Source organism: Ascaphus truei, chromosome 7 (genome assembly GCF_040206685.1).
Source record: "Ascaphus truei isolate aAscTru1 chromosome 7, aAscTru1.hap1, whole genome shotgun sequence".
In the NCBI taxonomy this organism is placed as follows: domain Eukaryota; kingdom Metazoa; phylum Chordata; class Amphibia; order Anura; family Ascaphidae; genus Ascaphus; species Ascaphus truei.
In genome coordinates, this window is record NC_134489.1 from 109,468,374 (window position 1) to 109,487,531 (window position 19,158).

Sequence of the window (19,158 nt, forward strand, 5' to 3'; positions counted from 1 at the left end):
TTTAAAGGAACAACCCATACTAACTAACCTCCATTTTTCTTTGCAGGTTTGGGACCGGGGCTCCTTCAGAGCTGAACCTCTGAAATTTCCGCTCTGTGGACCCCCCGGTTCACTTTCTGGGGAAGTTACCAGTATTACTTCCTAGCTTTAGAGGGGATCTAAATGCCCGTCCAATAGGAAGACACAACCGATGAAGCAGCTTCCTATTGGACCGAGATTTGGCAGTCTCCCCTGAGGGAGATTTAAACCCGGATATCCTTAAAACCTGACCTGTTGGTAGCCCCTGAGGACTGGAGTTGGCCACACAAGACCCACAGTATACGGAGGGACTTCATTACCTAATCTCCTGGCCAGGCCAAAGTCAATAAGCTTGATCTTGGTTCCGGTCTTGTTCACACACATGATGTTCTCGGGCTTCAGGTCCAGGTGTACAATGCCCTGCTTGTGGATGTATTCCACTCCACCGGAGATCTGCTTCATGTACTCGATCACCTCTCTTTCCGTCAGCTCAAAATCCTCATCAATGATCCGCTCAAAAAGCTCTCCTCCCGAGACCCTATTGGAGATAAAAAGAGACCTTATGAAAAAAAGGTGCAACTCCTGGGGACCAGGGACACTGCCCGTCTGAAAATACACCTCTGTTGCTGCAAACGTAATAATGCAGCCCGATGTGTAGGTATGTATAGTTGTATTTATATATATCTAGCCGTGTACGCAACGCGTTATAAATGACAACGTAACCCATTCTACTGGTCAGGAGTCTAATAACTTGGCAAAGCATATCGCAGGACCTCTTCGTTGTTACAATTATGTGGAGGACAACCATACTTGCATCGTGTGTGTTCATCAGTATATGTTTGTAGATGTGTATACAGTAGCTTGAATTTTCAGACATACTGGACCTGTCTCTAAAAATCATCCTTTAGTAGTGAAGGATAATGCACAGACAGCAGGAGGGAGCGGACAGTGGCAAAGGGTTCTTAGGGCACACCACTAAACTCTTTGGGGAGCGCAGTTTGAGAACTCTTGGTGTAAATTGCAGCTTTCTTTTAGACAGTAAGATTGTCCCGGGACTCTGGGTGGTCTTTCTTTTTCAAAGGGTTCAACCCCCCACTTCTCATTTAAAAAAAAATGCAGTATCAATTTAACGAGCGAGTCAAACATGGGAACCAGTCCCCAGGAGTGAGGTCTTCCAGAAATTTAACCACCGTGTTCTCCAAATGCAATTTCCGGCCACCGAGGGCTGACCTGAGTATACTCTGAGCATGCCAGCGCAGAATAACACAGACCCCAGTTCATGAGCCCCATTTTATGTACTGGAAAGATCTGTGGTCAGTGGTCACGTTTTTGTGGCGTCCAAAGTTTATTTTTAGAAAGCAGCCAGGTGCTGTTAATTAAAGTAGAGCCTTGATAGACGTCCTTTATAAGATCTGCTTGTGTTGTGGTTTTAGCGAAACAATAGTCTCAAAACCATTACAAATTGTACAAAGAAAGGGGAACTTTGACAAAACAGCTGGACGGCTCAGGGCACAGTGAGGCTCTTGTTCTCTTTAATAGTGCCGCCCCAATTTATTTAGCTACAGATTGCATTTATTTCCCCTATTTATGCTGATCCCAACATTGCAGTGAAATCCGTCAGCACATCGTTTCTTCATTTATTTTTGAAAATCAAGGATTTTAAATTATTTTACTTTTTTTGTTGTTGCAGGAACTCAATGGACGCCAAACAGAATTCTATGCAGAGAATGTTTATAAACAGTGATTAAATAAGAACAGTTTGTTTATCCAGCGCCTGCTTTTTTTGAAGCCATCGCGCCAGCAATGGGACCCGAAGGAATGTGAGAATCCGAGAACTGAAAAGATGAGGATTATTTGTGAAATCTCCTGCTCTAAAACTAGGACAAAACTGGGGGGGGGGGGGGGGGAATGCACAAGATTTGTCACAGGAAAAAAACACATTGATTTAAATGTTCTCTGACAAATTGGTGCTGTTTTTGCTCCAGTTTTGACCTAATATTGCAGGAAGATTCAAAAGATGGAAACGTTGACAATCACGGCTCAGTAACGGTATCCTGGGGTCCGGCGCTGTCAGGGAGATGCAGAGACGGAATCACTGGCATTTACAGTGTTTATTTATCATATGAATAAATGGCCGAGTTAATCACGATTGCTAAACTTGGTGAGCTCGGCTTTCATAAATGGCTTCATTTCCCATTTCAAGCACTACAGTATGTCCGGGATTTTTAAGTAGTTCTCCGAAGCGCCCACAACAGGAAAGATTTCGGAGTAGAAAGGCCACTAGCTTATTGTAATGTCATTTTAGATGACACTGAAAGACTAGAAAATGATAATATTTCACCATTTTGCTAGTGTTTATAACATATGTACCATATATATATATATATATATATATATATATATATATATATATATATATATATATATACTGTATATATTTACATGACCTTAACTTACAAGTGAGTGTCCGTGTGAAAAGCTGCACTTGGCTGCGTCAGCGACCTGCATGAAATGAGCCGAAGCAGAGCCCGAGGGCCACTTAAAGACCCCTCGCTGGGCTCCAGATAATGATTGCGGCGCTGTGTAAATGTTACGTGTAAGTGGATCTCCCCGCTGTCCCTGCGCACTGTTATTACCTGTGTTCATTGCCAGGGCAGGGGGGTACAGTCACTGTAAACCCGTAGCAGATACTGTACATATAAGGAACCAAACATCTTGAATGCATTGGTACATATTATGAAAGCGCTTTGGGCTTTGTGTTTGTAGACATGTAACAAGGATTCTTGGCTCTCTCCCTCATTAGGAGTTTGCTTAATTACCTCCAAGTATTTGAGTCTAAAACCACTTTGGGGAGATTTCTAGGCAGCGGTGGAATGAGGGTTGATTTCCCCTGTAACAAAGGACTGAATTAGCTTCTAAATGCTCGAGACGAGCTTTGTCCTTTAATGGTAAAAACGCGTTGCTCATTATAACACGCCCCTGCTATATCAAAGCTAGAAGATAAGAGCGAGATTTATTACTTTTAACCACTTCTCTGTATTCCGGGGATGCATTATTGTTCTTTATTAATTTATTATATTTGTAGATTCTTCCGCCAGCCTGCTTGTATGTGCAGATAATAAAGACGTTGCATGCGATCAGTCCTCTCCCCCCCTTCTGAGTGCTGTCCGAGATCCTTATTTCATACAGTACTTACAGTTCCAGAACCATCACGACATCGCTTTTAAATTCGAAGGCATCCACGCATTGCACCAGTTTGGGGTGATGCAGACAGTTCATGATGCTGATTTCCTGCCTCACGCTCTCTTTGTCCTTCGCTGAATACGCTTTGAAGAATTTCCCAGCCCAAACTTTTTTATTCTTCTTCTCTACAAGTTTAAACACCTGTCCGAATTTCCCCCTGGAAGAGACAAATTCACTTTTTATGGCTTGGCAAAACGGCAACAAATTCTCTTAGGCTGCGTTCATAGTGAAGGAGCGTGATGGAGCACAAGGAGTAGCGCGAGCGATGGAACGCAAGGAGTCGCGCGCCTGTCGTCCGTGCGATCCGTGTACTCTGATGGGGAGGCGTTGCCGTGATGTCACCAGGCTGGTTCGCCATCATTGGCTAAACCACTCACGTGACGCGGCTGCCGTGCGAAGAAACAAAATGATTTGTCTCTTCAAAATTCTGCTGCGCGGTCGCTCTTGGTCGCGCGCACTACGGCCAGCCTGATAGAGGCTCTGTATTTTGTTTGCGCCGCGCGCTGTCGCACACACTATAAACGCAGCCTTAGAAGATCGTGTTTGAACCGAGACAACATAACAATAGCGAGAAAACGAGGGCACCCAACAATATTTCTGCGTTCTTTCAATAAATCACATATTATATTTGTGCTCTAGAAAGCCTGATGGGCGACCCCTGCATGGGAATTCATTTAGATCGAAGTTTTTCCCTGACAAGGGACGTCCTATTTAGCATGAAATATTGTCAAAGCCCTCAGCCATATAACGCTTTCTCTGCCATGTTACGGGTTGTTATATAATTCATGGTGTATTTAATTACATTGTGCATGGATGAACACATGCTAAAAGAGCAATAACCAGCATGACAAAATGTATGGATCAGTTGAGTTCTCAAAGTAAAGTGAGAATGCTGCAGTGACTACAAAGCCGCAGGGATCAGGGCAGAGGCCGCAGGGCTTAGAACGGGGGAGGCAGCAGAATGTACACAGAGAACAAATACAAGAGATTGTACTCGGGAAAATACTTTACATTACAGGTTTTCCCTCACAAATTCACAACCAGATTATACACTAAATGAGCAGTTTTAAACCCAATCTGATTACTGAGTTAAAGCGTATCAGCTGCTGAAGATATCATGGAAAAGCCAAAACGCCCAGAACTATACTACAATGCTAACCCTATATACACACACACGCGTGTAGCAATGTAAACAGTACACAAAGGCCGCCTAGACAGGACTGTGGTGCCAGAGGCATGGTGAAAAAGAGCTCGAGGCAGGGGTGGCTAACTCCAGTCCTCAAGGCCCACCTAGAGGTTAGAATTGAAGGATATCCCTGCTTCAGCACAGGTGGCTCAACCAGTGTCTCAGTAGCGGTGCGCTATGGGAGTGTGGCGGCCCGCTTCTTTCCATACTCCGCGGGAGGCGAGCGGCTCTGCACAAAGTCTGGACTGCCGGCTATCCCAGGCCAACGGAGGCTCCGTGGTGCTGCGGCACCGTCACATTTAGGGGGGATGCTGACTTAGAGGCGTTCAGTCATAACCCCACAGATTGCCGCTTCGCCCTATTGGCTCCTCAGCCAAGAACATGCACCTAATGTCTGAACCTGAACTTCCTGTCACACTGAGCAGGATCACTATTACACACTATTACAGCACAAACGTGCCGCGCAGTGAGCGGCGCCAGGACACAGCTGACCAGGCCACCCCAAACGTAGTCACAATAAGGTCACCATTCCCCCATTCTTAATAGATGGTACATTACAACCCACATCCCCGTTTTATTCTTCTTTGTATATGTAACGCGTGGGACAGTGTATAGTTCTACATTCTTACCTGGCAATTGTTTGGTGCTCCTGTTATAATTCTGTCAAAATTGTGTGCCTAACATAATGGCCGCCTTTAAGTTTCACTCAAACCTTCAGTCAGTGTAACTCAGCAGCTACAATGTATCCTTATATTACTAAGGTAACAGTATCTATTGTTACAGTTTGCCGCTCAAACTGCTGGGAATATTTAGCAACAAATTATCACAAACAGGAAAGTGTTGCAAAGATCTTGCACTGCTGGGGAAGTGCGCTAAAACCTGCTATAGAAATCAAAGGAGTTTAATCTTATACTATACTAGCTGAGAGACCCGGCGTTGCCCGGGATGTAATGTTCCCGTTCCTCTCTCTCCTCCCCCCTCTCTCTGTTTGTCCCCCATTCACATCAATCCAGTCCCCCCCCTCCCTCCCTCCTTTACAGCTTCATGTAGCGTGTGTGCGTCAGTCACTGTGTGTTTGCTCGCGCGTCAGTGAGTCTGAGGCAGAAACACAAACACACACAGACTGACTGACGCACACACAGTCAGTGTGTGCCTCAGTCAGTGTGTGCGTGCGTCAGTCAGGCTTTGTGTGCGCGTCAGTCAGTGTGTGCGTGCGTGCGGCAGTCAGTCAGTGTGTGCGCGCGGAGGGGGGGGCGTCAAAGGGAGGGGGGGGGCGTCAAAGGGAGGGGGGGGGGCGTCAAAGGGAGGGGGGGGGGGCGTCAAAGGGAGGGGGGGGGGGGCGTCAAAGGGAGGGGGGGGGGGCGCCTCAAAGGCATGGATTCCTCCCCCTGCATTTCCTGCAGTGGACAGGAGGGGGGGGGCAGTGGACAGGAGGGGGGGGGGGCAGTGGACAGGAGGGGGGGGGGGCAGTGGACAGGAGGGGGGGGCAGTGGACAGGAGGGGGGGGCAGTGGACAGGAGGGGGGGGCAGTGGACAGGAGGGAGGGGGCAGTGGACAGGAGGGGGGGCAGTGGACAGGAGGGGGGACGCAGTGGACAGGAGGGGGGGCAGTGGACAGGAGGGGGGGGCAGTGGATAGGAGGGGGGGGCAGTGGACAGTGACACACACACACACACACACACACACACACACACACACACACACACACACACACACCTCAGTTGATGCGCCCTTTCTCAGTTCCGTTTGGCGCCGGAGGTGGGGAGCGACACCTACCTGTACTTCCGGGCGCCGCCACCGTCTGACTCGGCGCCGCGAGGGAGGAAGGGGGTCCGCCATCTTACGCGCCGCGTGGCAGCTGCGGGAAGCGAGGTGATTTGGAGCGGGGAGGGGGGAGAGGTGATTTGGAGCGGGGAGAGGTGATTTGGAGCGGGGAGAGGTGATTTGGAGCGGTGAGGGGGGAGAGGTGATCCCGCTGGGGAGGGGGAAAGGTGATTTGGAGCGGGGAGGGGGAAGAGGTGATGCCGCTGGGGAGGGGGAAGAGGTGATGCCGCTGGGGAGGGGGAAGAGGTGATGCCGCTGGGGAGGGGGAAGAGGTGATGCCGCTGGGGAGGGGGAAGAGGTGATGCCGCTGGGGAGGGGGAAGAGGTGATGCCGCTGGGGAGGGGGAAAGGTGATTTGGAGCGGGGAGGGGGAAGAGGTGATGCCGCTGGGGAGGGGGAAGAGGTGATGCAGCTGGGGAGGGGGAAGAGGTGATGCCGCTGGGGAGGGGGAAGAGGTGATTTGGAGAGGGGAGAGGTGTGTGTGTGTGTGTGTGTGTGTGTGTGTGTGTGTGTGTGTGTTTTATTTATTTTTTTGGACCTTTGGCCCGTCACTCCGCCTCAGGCCAATGAGAGGTGTGGGGGGCGGGCCAAGGGGGTGGTGTGAGTGTGTGAGGCCAATGAGAGGTGTGCGGGGGCGGGCGGGCCAAGGGACCAATGAGATTGCCGCTAGGGACACCGGACATCCAGCAGGCAGGCATGCATGCATGCAGGCAGGCAGGCAAACATACAGTGCTTTCACTAATATAGTATAAGATTAGTGAAAGCACTGTATGTTTGCCTGCCTGCCTGGATGTCCGGTGTCCCTAGCGGCAATCTCATTGGTCCCTTGGGCCGCCCGCCCCCGCACACCTCTCATTGGCCTCACACACTCACACCACCCCCCTTGGCCCGCCCCCCACACCTCTCATTGGCCTGAGGCGGAGTGACGGGCCAAAGGTCCACAAAAAAAAAAAAAAAACACACACACACACACAGTGTCACACACACAGTGTCACACACACAGTGTCACACACACAGTGTCACACACACAGTGTCACACACACAGTGTCACACACACAGTGTCACACACACACACACACACACACACACACACACACAGTGTCACACACACACACACACACACACACACACCACACACACACACACACACGCGGTGTTACAATTAGCGGGGCTCACAGTGTTAGCAGCACATCTCCCGCTCTCTTCCCCACCGGTCCCGGAGGCTCCGTCTCTTCCTCCGCCTCTCCCTGTTTCCCGCGCTTTCACCCCCCCCCCCCCCCCCTCCACTTGGGAGCGGCCGGACGGGTGAGTGAGCGGTCTTCACGTCCCCTCACCCCCCTTCACCTCTCCTCACTCACTTCCCCTCCACCCCCCCGGCGCCGCTACAGTTAGCGGGGGAGCGGAGTGATCACCTCCCCTCACTCACTTCCCCTCCACCCCCCCCGGCGCCGCTACACTTAGCGGGGGAGCGGAGTGATCACCTCCCCTCACTCACTTCCCCTCCACCCCCCCCCCCCCCGGCGCCGCTACACTCAGCGGGGGAGCGGAGTGATCACCTCCCCTCACTCACTTCCCCTCCACCCCCCCGGCGCCGCTACACTCAGCGGGGGAGCGGAGTGATCACCTCCCCTCACTCACTTCCCCTCCACCCCCCCCCCGGCGCCGCTACACTCAGCGGGGGAGCGGAGTGATCACCTCCCCTCACTCACTTCCCCTCCACCCCCCCCGGCGCCGTTACAGTCAGCGGGGGAGCGGCCACAACACGCTGCCTCCCGCCTCAGATCCACGTGGGAGCTGCCGGACGGGTGAGTGAGCGGCCATCACCTCCCCTCACCCACCCCTCACTACACTTCCCCTCCCTTCCACATCCCCTCCACCTCCCCTCACCCACCCCTCACTACACTTCCCCTCCCTTCCACATCCCCTCCACCTCCCCCCCCCCTTAACCTTCCCTCCACCCCCCTTCCCCTCCTCCCCCACCTCCCTCTTCCCCCTTCCTCTCCTCCACCTCCCCCTTCCTCCCTTCACCCCCCCTTCACCTCCTGTCACCACCCCCCCCCTTCGCCTCCTGTCACCCCCCCCCCTCCCTTCACCTCCTGTCACCCCCCCCCCCTCCCTTCACCTCCCGGCAACCCCCTCCACCTCCCGTCACCCCCCCTTCACCTCCCCTCACCCCCCCTTCACCTCCCCTCCGCCCCCCCTTCACCTCCCCTCACCTCCCCTCCGCCCCCCTTCACCTCCCCTCACCACCCCTCCGACCTCACCTCCCCTCCTTCAACGCCTTTCGCCCGCCCACCGCTCACACCCCTGCGCCACACACACTCAACAGACCTGCCACACTCGACACACACCCGCCGCCTCCCACCCACCCCACACACTCGACACACACCTGCCGCATCCTGCCCCTACGCAACAATATCACTGACCAGCTGTCACCCGCACTCGCCGCACACCCGCCGCCTCACACCCTAGCAGGACCCCGACTCACAGCCAGCACTCACTACCCACCCGCCGCCTCACACACGCTCACACCCTAGCAGGACACACGCCTCACATTTTCACATCACTTATGTCACCAAAATATACATTGTACTGTGGTGTGTTTACAATAAACCATTTTTATACAACATCGTATTACATTTTCTTCCATCTTTCTTTTCAACATTATTATCCAACCTTTCCAACAAATAGTCACCTATTGTTCCACCATTTATAAATAATACGACCTATTACGCATTTACATCCCGGGCAACGCCGGGTCTCTCAGCTAGTAAATGTAATAAAAAAAACAATAAGAAAAGAAACAGCTACTATTAGCTAACACTACAGCGCTGATAAAAAACACACAAGATTTCACGTTTTGGTGCTTTAACCAAACCCGCCCCTCTTATATGTGAGGCTAAGGATAGAGTAACCAGCCCCCTGACCTCCGCTAATCTGCACGCCCTGGAGGCTGCACTGAGAGACAGGATGTGACCGCGATCCCAGCACAGATGGAATTGCGACATGTCATTAGACAGACCGCCTCAGAACATTTCCCGCGTCTTGTTTATAGAGATAAAGCGGCCAACGTAGCAAGCGTCCAGCTGTTAGAAAGACGAGAAGATACCCCCCTGTATCAGGGACAGAATAACAAATAACACACAAGCGTTTGTAGGATAAACTAGCACAAGTGGATCGAAAGTGATGTGTGAAGGGACTTAACTCCAATTAAGCTCCAAAGAAAGTCTCAGAACGCCGCGCACAGAACCCCTAATATTGTGTACTCGCAGAGGTCCCCAAATCCAGCCCTCGCGGACCACTAACAGTGCAGGTGTTACGGATACCCCTGCTAGAGCACAAGGGGTTCAGTCACAATGATTGGGCCACCTGTGCTAATGAGAGGCTATCCTTAAATCCTGCACTGTTAGCGGCCCCTGAGGACTCGAGTTGGGGACCTCTGGACTGTACTGTACTAGCAAGTGCACAATACTCGGACACAATGCTGCCGGTAACATCTTTTGCGAGTGAAGAGGGTCCCTGTGCTGGAGAATATTTCAGTCCGTTCATTTGACTGAAGATGAACGCTTCTGCAGCGCTGGGAAAAGGTTTCACAGCACAATGAGGTGGGGTCTTTCAGCGGAAATCTATTCGCAGAGAGGTTAGTCGGGAGGTTTGCTGCATGCTTACATCTCTCAGACTCCATTCTGCGTTTGGAAAACAATCTCTCTATGTGACGCACACCGAAACGCGGGTTCAATATGAACGAGGAGCCAGGAATCTCCCCCAGCGTGGCCGCCGATTCTAGTCTTGTAACATTTCCCACGCTCTCAAATGTTTAATAATTAGAACTTGTGTAAAGTCTGCCTCCAGGAGTGATAAATCAGACGGGCTAACTGGTAAGTGCCGTGTCCCTCTGGTCACTGACTGGTCACTCACTGGTCACTGAGTGGTCACTGAGAGCAGGCAGTGGGATCTGGTATAAAAGCGAATCTGGGATATATTCTTGTTACTCACGTCCCCAGCCTCTCCTCCATGTCGTAGAACTCGGTGACCTTCTGCGTGGTGTTCATAGAAACATCTCGGTATTCTTTCTCAACTGCTTCTCTTCTGCAAAATATAATGAGGGATTATTGCACAGGGATGATTTAACCTATGCGGTTTTAAGGAATATATTATATACACCTAGGGATACTCTAAAGCAGTTTTCACGTTTATTAGGGAAATTCATTGATACTTTGCAGAAAAATGTAGGTTTTTATTTCTACTTTCTCCTTGATAAAAGTTACCTAACAATTTTATAAATCTCTCACTCCTTGTGCTTATCCCAAAAGAGGTACATTGAAGGGGATAGTTTCCCAGAGTTGCTAACTACCCATTTTATAAAAAGATGTCAAGAATGTCTGAAGCACCTGGTTTGTATGCACGTTACCTCCCTGTTATCCACAGGTGTGCGCAGAGAAACAGGACGCTCCAGAGCAAATGCGATTGTACATGTAATAGGGTTAAAGACCCCATTCTGTAATGAAGCACTTCACTGTAAAGTTTCCACATTTCTGGAAGGCTCAGGGACAGGTTTACAGGGGAAGCCGTTAGAGCAGGGGTCTCAAACTCAGTCGTCAAGGGCCACCAACAGGCCAAGTTTTATGGATATTCCTGCTACAGCACAGGTGGCTCAATCTGTGGCTCAGTCGAAGACCACCTGTGTTGAAGCACGGATATCCATAAAACCTGGCCTGTTGGTGGCCCTTGAGGACTGAGTTTGAGACCCCTGAGTTAGAGAATCGGTGATACTATATTACAATAAACCCAGCATTCTGGTGACGTGATTGTAACCACCCTACAGTTATCCCTGAGCTGTGCCCATGCCAGGGCGTGTGGCAGCCTTATCCAAGGGCATTCAGGACAATGCCGGACACTCAAAGGGGGTAGCTTATCCCTACAGCAATGAAGGAGTTAACTGTATTTAAAAAATGAAAAGCTAAAGTATTTCTAAGATTTGAAACTCACCGTCATCTGAAACTTCCACTTCTTCTTTACGCTCTGAGAAAAGGAAAATACAGGAATATTATGAAGGAAATGGTACATGCAAAACATTCCTTATCTCCCCCAACCACGGAGGAACCATCACGTCACCCGACAGGATTATGCTGCGTTGTATGTTGGTGCCGAGAATCACGGCTCCTGACATCCGCCCAAACACTTTAGGTAAAATGGACGGGTAACGTGGCGTCACCTCGGTTATTTGTCTTTGTTCCCAGTGGGAAGCAGGGGGTCTCCGGAGCTGAACTGGGTTCAATTCCGCTCGCGGACCCCCTGCTTCCCGAGATACCCACCACCCAAGGTGCCGGAACAGGAACCAATAGGAAGCCGCAATGTCATCTGTCGCAGCTTCCATTTGGCCGGCGTACCGCGTGAGATTAAAGAACCAGGAAATACCAGCAGCACCAACGGAGGAAAGTCTTTCAGGAAGCAGGGGGTCCCAGGGCCGCTCGGCTTCGGAAAAGCCCGTTTCCCACCAGTAGCAGAGACACCCAGCCTGATGCGCTATGCCTAATATACACGGTGCCTTCATATACGGAGAAAGCAATATTTTCAAACACAGTATGGGCGTCTCTACTTGTGTTTGGAGGGGGGGGGGGGGGGTTAGAAGCACTTTAAAGAACACTTTGTGTCCTAGTCATATTTAAGGGAAGACCCCCGTTCCATGACTTATGTGCCCCCCGTGTACCCAGCATGACAAGAAGAATTTGACCATCGACAATGACACTCAACATTCTCATCTAATTCTGCGGGATCCCAGAGACAGGACTGGGGGTTATAGTCCAAGACTCCCCCAGAATAAGGGGTGTCTGAGAAGTAATAATATTTTTTCCCCAGAGGAGGTGGAGAGAATAAGCGAGCTGTGGGGAGAATAGGGAAGAGGTGGAGAGAATAGGGGAGAGGTGGAGAGAATAGGGGCGCGGTGGAGAGAATAGGGGAGAGGTGGAGAGAATAGGGGCGCGGTGGAGAGAATAGGGGAGAGGTGGAGAGAATAGGGGAGAGGTGGAGAGAATAGGGGCGCGGTGGAGAGAATAGGGGCGCGGTGGAGAGAATAGGGGAGAGGTGGAGAGAATAGGGGAGAGGTGGAGAGAATAGGGGAGAGGTGGAGAGAATAGGGGAGCGGTGGAGAAAATAGGGGAGCGAGCGGTGGAGAGAATAGGGGCGCGGTGGAGAGAATAGGGGAGAGGTGGAGAGAATAGGGGAGCAAGCGGTGGAGAGAATAGGGGCGCGGTGGAGAGAATAGGGGAGAGGTGGAGAGAATAGGGGAGAGGTGGAGAGAATAGGGGAGCGGTAGAGAGAATAGGGGAGCGGTGGAGAGAATAGAGGCGCGGTGGAGAGAGTAGGGGAGAGGTGGAGAGAATAGGGGAGCGGTGGAGAGAATAGGGGAGCAGTGGAGAGAATAGGGGAGTGGAGGTGAAGAAATTGCTGCTTTATCTGGTAATATTTGTAATCATTGTAAACTAAAATTGAGGGTATATTTTACTGCCCTTACCTCTGCCTTATCCTGCTCTCTTTTCTAAAAGTTACCCTTTGCCTTCAGAATCTTGGTTTTTTTTTGTTTTATTTGAACACTGATCTTCTCCTTCCTACATATCGGCTTTGATCTCTTGTTATGCCCCAGCTCGTCTCCTGCACTCTGCTCATCACCGTCTCCTATCTGCCCCTTTCACCTCTACTGCTCTCGTTTGCCTTAAACCTTTCTCCCTCACAGCACCTTACCTGAACTCCCTGCCACTCAGTATACGCCGAGCACCCGCTCTCCCTCACACTCAGTATACACCGAGCACACTCTCCCAGCCACTCAGTATACACCGAGCACCCGCTCTCCCTGCCACACAGTATACACCGAGCACACTCTCCCAGCCACTCAGTATATGCCGAGCACCCGCTCTCCCTGCCACACAGTATACACCAAGCACCCGCTCTCCCTGCCACTCAGTATATGCCGAGCACACGCTTTCCCTGCCACTCAGTATACGCCGAGCACACGCTCTCCCTGCCACTCAGTATATGCCGAGCACCCGCTCTCCCTGCCACTCAGTATACACCGAGCACCCGCTCTCCCTGCCACACAGTATACACCGAGCACCCGCTCTCCCTGCCACTCAGTATACACCGAGTACCCGCTCTCCCTGCCACTCAGTATATGCCGAGCACCCGCTCTCCCTGCCACACAGTATACGCCGAGCACCCACTCTCCCTGCCACTCAGTATACGCTGAGCACACCACTCTCCCTCACGCTCAATATATGCCGAGCACCCGCACTCCCTCACACTCAGTATACACCGAGCACACTCTCCCTGCCACACAGTATACATCGAGTACCCGCTCTCCCTGCCACTCAGTATACGCCGAGCACCCGCTCTCCCTGCCACTCATTATACGCCAAGCACCCACTCTCCCTCACACTCAGTATACGCCGAGCACCCGCTCTCCCTCATACTCAGTATATGCCGAGCACCCGCTCTCCCTGCCACTCAGTATACGCTGAGCACCCGCTCTCCCTCACGCTCAGTATACGCCGAGCACACGCTCTCCCTCACACTCAGTATACACCGAGCACACTCTCCCTGCCACTCAGTGTACGCCGAGCACCCGCTCTCCCTGCACTCAGTATACGCCGAGCACCCGCTCTCCCTCACACTCAGTATACAACGAGCACTCTCCCTGCCACTCAGTGTACGCTGATCACCCGCTCTCCCTGCCACTCAGTATACGCCAAGCACGCGCTTTCCCTCACACTCATTATACGCCGAGCACCCACTCTCCCTCACACTCAGTATACGCCAAGCACGCGCTCTCCCTCACACTCATTATACGCCGAGCACCCACACTCCCTGCCACTCAGTATACACCAAGCACCCGCTCTCACTCACACTCAGTATACGCCGAGCACCCACTCTCCTCACCTTTAAGACAAACCTTAAAACTCACCTTTTAAATGAGGCATTTTAATAGCCGGGACTCATGGCCTCTGTCCCACACCCACAGTCACTCCTACCAACCATCGTGGCGAAGCACTGCCATCTAATGCACCTACCCACCATCAAGGCCAGCACTGCCATCTCCTGCACGTATTCCCTCACCCGCTGTCTCTGTAACTCTCCCAACATACCGCTAAGGCCGGGATTATACCAAACTCCGCCGGCGGCGCTGCGTACGGCTCAAAAACTAATTGTTGGAACCCAGTGAAGGTAAGTATACCTCCCGCAAAACTACCGCGCCGAACTGCAAAGCGGCAGACTGGTGCAGAGACTTGTGTTTGTGTTTTCTTGAGGCCACGGCCACGTCATGTGAGCGATTCCGCCAATGAGGGCAAACCCCGTATGGCCACGCCTCCGCCACGGCTCCCTGTCTCCTCTGCTTGTTCGGATGCCGCTGGGCGGCAGCGTGAGGATGACGTCACCGGCTCGCGCTGCCGCCCAGCGGCATCTGGTACAATCGTAGTTTTAGATTGTAAGCTCTGCAGGGCAGGGATTTATTTTCCTAATGAGCGAGTTAGTTTGCTCCACTTATTGTATTATAATTCCCTAGATTGTATTGTCACCTTAGTAAAGCGCAGAGTACACAGTGGGTGCTATATAAAGATTTACATACAACAGATCGCGGTAATCTCACGTTGGTCATATGTGCGACTGCGCCTGTAAGTGCTGAGTACCTTGCGGAGGAATAAGCGCCCTCAGTGTTAGATCAAGCCTAGGTGACAGGTAAGTGGGTGTGCCGTGGTACCTTCTTCCTTCTCTTTGAACGTCACCAGGTCCGACTCTTGGCTGGGCTCGCTGGTTCCGTACACGCTGGTGGCGCGCACTTGGAATTTGTACTCGCGGTCCAGCAGCAGGCTCTCCACGTTGAAGGACGTGCTCCTGCAGGTGGTCAGGTCCGACCAGGTCTTATCCACGGTGTCCCATATCTCCACCGTGTACGACTCCACCACGCTGCCTCCGTCGTACGTGGGGCCGTACCACGACAGGGTGAGGTAGGAGCCTTTCACGTCCGAGGCGCAGGGCTGCCCCGCCGGGGGGTCCGGCTTATCTGCAACAATCAAAGAAACGTCGTTGCTGAGGCGGCCAATCAAAACATTGTATTTAGCGTTGTATCTCAAGCAAGGGAAAGACATCACACTAAAACAGCGGTGGGCAACTCGCCCAACAGGGCAGGCATTAGGGATATCCCTGCTTCAGCACAGGTGGCTCAATCAGTGGCTCAGTCTTCGACTGAGCCACTGATTGAGCCACCTGTGCTGAAGCAGGGATATCCTGAAAACCTGACCTGTTGGTGGCCCTTTAGGAATGGCGTTTCCCAAACCTGACATAAGCCATTATAGTACAGGAACTAAAAGGGGTTGTGGCACAAAGAAATGGAGTAGGGTAAATGTTTGCAGTATTCTTTCCCAACAAGCTCTTGACAAATTCAAACGATACTTCATTTTAGAATCGGCGGGCTTCACGCCCACGCCGCTGCGTTCATTATCTCCCAGCAGCTCACTGCCGGAGGCGAGCGCGGCTTCGTGTGGCTGCAGGGAAACCATCTATCAGGACGGCGCTGTTTCTGCCAAAAGTGTCTCTTCAATAAACAAGTTAATCCCGCCTGCGGTGGGCTGCTGAAATACGGCGCAGGGGCGCGGAGCCTGGCGCCGCGTCAGAAACGCCTTTCATGCGCAGTGTTAGCACAAGTGAAAATCCAGGTGGGAAAGTGCATCAAAGATCCCCCTCCCATCTCAGTGTGAAAGGACGAAAGAATCGGCTTTATCTATTTCAATCCCTTTAATGAGTCCCGGCAGTCTTCCTGCCGCGGTTCCGTGTACTGGACTAGTCCTGAAATATATGCGCTCGCTACCAAATTTAAAGAGACAATCCCTGCAATATCCTACGTGTGTGCTTAAAAAAAGAACACAAGAGCTGTAGTATTATTCAACGCTTAATGCCATTATTTATGTTTTAATATACTGAGCATCCTTTGATTTCTATAGCAGGTTTATCCCACCTCCCCAGCAGTGCAAGATCTTTGCAGCACTTTTCTGTTTGTGATCATTTGTTGCCAATATTCCCAGCAGTTTGAGCTGCAAACTGCAACAATATACAATGCTTCCTTACAAACATACATTGTAGCTGCTGAGTTACACTGACTGAAGAATTGATTAAAATTGGAAGGCAGCCGGTCCCTGCGGATCGATTAATTCTTGCGTGATCGATCCGCAGTTTCGATACTTCGTTTTCAATAAAGGTAATCAAAGCCTGCACTCATTGATTGAGCCACTGATTAAGCCACCTGTGCTGAAGCAGGGATATCCTGAAAACCTGACCTGTTGGTGGCCCTTGCGAACTGGAGTTGGCTGCCCCTGCAGTGGATTGTAAATACATTTTACAGTAAATGAAGAATGACCCCCAGATAATCTCGCCTAAGCTGCGTGAATGGTTTGACGCGGGGTGAAGGAATCCGTCCTGGCAATTAAACATTTCCATTTAGGAGAGAATTCGACGTGCCGCCCGCTCGCCTGGATTTCTTTGCACTGGTTAATATGCCGCACACGTGAATCTGCGATTCCTTTTCGAGAAGCGAGCTATGTGTGCTGCTCCCCAGACAGAAGCGAGCTATGTGTGCTGCTCCCCAGACAGAAGCGAGCTATGTGTGCTGCTCCCCAGACAGAAGCGAGCTATGTGTGCTGCTCCCCAGACAGAAGCGAGCTATGTGTGCTGCTCCCCAGACAGAAGCGAGCTATGTGTGCTGCTCCCCAGACAGAAGCGAGCTATGTGTGCTGCTCCCCAGACAGAAGCGAGCTATGTGTGCTGCTCCACAGACAGAAGCGAGCTATGTGTGCTGTTCCCCAGACAGAAGCGAGCTATGTGTGCAGCACCCCAGACAGAAGCGAGCTATGTGTGCTGCTCCCCAGACAGAAGGAGCTATGTGTGCTGCTCCCCAGACAGAAGCGAGCTATGTGTGCTGCTTCCCAGACAGAAGCGAGCTATGTGTGCTGCTTCCCAGACAGAAGCGAGCTATGTGTGCTGCTCCCCAGACAGAAGCGAGCTATGTGTGCTGCTCCCCAGACAGAAGTGAGCTATGTGTGCAGCTCCCCAGACAGAAGCGAGCTATGCGTGCTGCTCCCCAGACAGAAGCGAGCTATGCGTGCTGCTCCCCAGACAGAAGTGAGCTATGTGTGCTGCTCCCCAGACAGAAGCGAGCTATGTGTGCTGCTCCCCAGACAGAAGCGAGCTATGTGTGCAGCTCCCCAGACAGAAGCGAGCTATGTGTGCTGCTCCCCAGACAGAAGCGAGCTATGTGTGCTGCTCCCCAGACAGAAGCGAGCTATGTGTGCTGTTCCCCAGATAGAAGCGAGCTATGCGTGCTGCTCCCCAGACAGAAGTGAGCTATGTGTGCTGCTCCCCAGACAGAAGCGAGCTATGTGTGCTGCTCCCCAGACAGAAGCGAGCTATGTGTGCTGCTCCCCAGACAGGAGCTATGTGTGCAGCTCCCAAGAAAACAGTGAGCTATGTGTGCTACTCCCCAGACAGAAGGAGCTATGTGTGCTGCTCCCCAGACAGAAGCGAGCTATGTGTGCAGCTCTCCAGACAGAAGCGAGCTATGTGTGCTGCTCCCCAGACAGAAGCGAGCTATGTGTGCAGCTCTCCAGACAGAAGCGAGCTATGTGTGCTGCTCCCCAGACAGAAGTGAGCTATGTGTGCTGCTCCCCAGACAGAAGTGAGCTATGTGTGCAGCTCCCCAGACAGAAGCGAGCTATGTGTGCTGCTCCCCAGACAGAAGCGAGCTATGTGTGCTGCTCCCCAGACAGAAGCGAGCTATGTGTGCTGCTCCCCAGACAGAAGCGAGCTATGTGTGCTGCTCCCCAGACAGAAGCGAGCTATGTGTGCAGCTCCCCAGACAGCAGAGAGCTATGTGTGCTGCTCCCCAGACAGAAGCGAGCTATGTGTGCTGCTCCCCAGACAGAAGCGAGCTATGTGTGCTGCTCCCCAGACAGAAGCGAGCTATGTGTGCTGCTCCCCAGACAGCAGAGAGCTATGTGTGCTGCTCCCCAGACAGAAGCGAGCTATGTGTGCTGCTCCCCAGACAGAAGCGAGCTATGTGTGCTGCTCCCCAGACAGACGCGAGCTGGATAGTATTAGAGAGCCCCAGAGAGCCCTGTCCTCCTCTGTGATTTACATGCCCCTTCACTTACAAAGCCAGCAGCCAACTTCCCAGGCAGTAACGTTACTACTTGGCCACAACCTTTCTCATAGCATAAAAACCTTAAAACATTGGGTAACACCAATCATTCCCCTTTACCAGGATTGTGGTCTCCAAACCAAACACAGTGCCACTACTTTTTTATGCTGCTAGTCCACCAACGCCTCACCAGCGTGGGAGAAGTGGAAATAGTGTAATGAGTTGAGGCAGCATTATCATGGCATATTGTGCCTTGTATTTTGTTGTATGCAGCCCTGGCAAGGGGTGAAGATGAAATGTGCTTTGTCTCCTATTTGCTGTCAGTATCAGTCACGGAGATCTTCCTCTCCCAGAACTTATAGAAAGCAGCCATTCCATTCCCCCAGCCGCTAAGCCAGCAAAGCTATTTAATGTGCTCCTGAGGCCAATTGGACACAATCCATGCCGACAGCACTGGCAATGCCTCAATTTAAAATTCATCTGCGGGAGAGAAACCCAACCTTAAAAGGTCCGAAGCATACTGTGCATTAATGCAGACAGGGCCCCGGGACAGCCAAAGACTTTCTGCTTCCTTCACAACACAGCTGGATCCAACAGGCTGCACTGCCAAGGATGCAGTGCACCCGACCAGAAGGGTTAACCCCTTCATTGCGAGAGACCAGCACTGTGCCCTTAACACTGAGGGATATATGTATAAAATCACCACTG

General features: G+C 51.8%; 1 protein-coding gene across 2 annotated transcripts in view; it reads right to left on the reverse strand.

Annotated features, from left to right (window-relative positions):
• MYLK (myosin light chain kinase) overlaps positions 1-19,158 on the reverse strand; it is a 375,829-nt gene that overhangs the window by 56,394 nt on the left and 300,277 nt on the right. Inside the window, exons 23-27 of one of the 2 annotated variants that reach the window (XM_075609890.1) lie at positions 15,022-15,324; positions 11,259-11,291; positions 10,266-10,353; positions 3,215-3,418; positions 339-556 (exon numbers count right to left, since the gene is read on the reverse strand). In XM_075609890.1, coding sequence (XP_075466005.1) covers positions 339-556; positions 3,215-3,418; positions 10,266-10,353; positions 11,259-11,291; positions 15,022-15,324 — 846 coding nt within the window. Of the gene's footprint in view, positions 1-338; positions 557-3,214; positions 3,419-10,265; positions 10,359-11,258; positions 11,292-15,021; positions 15,325-19,158 lie in introns of those variants that run through there. The other variant, XM_075609889.1, reaches the window with a different exon arrangement.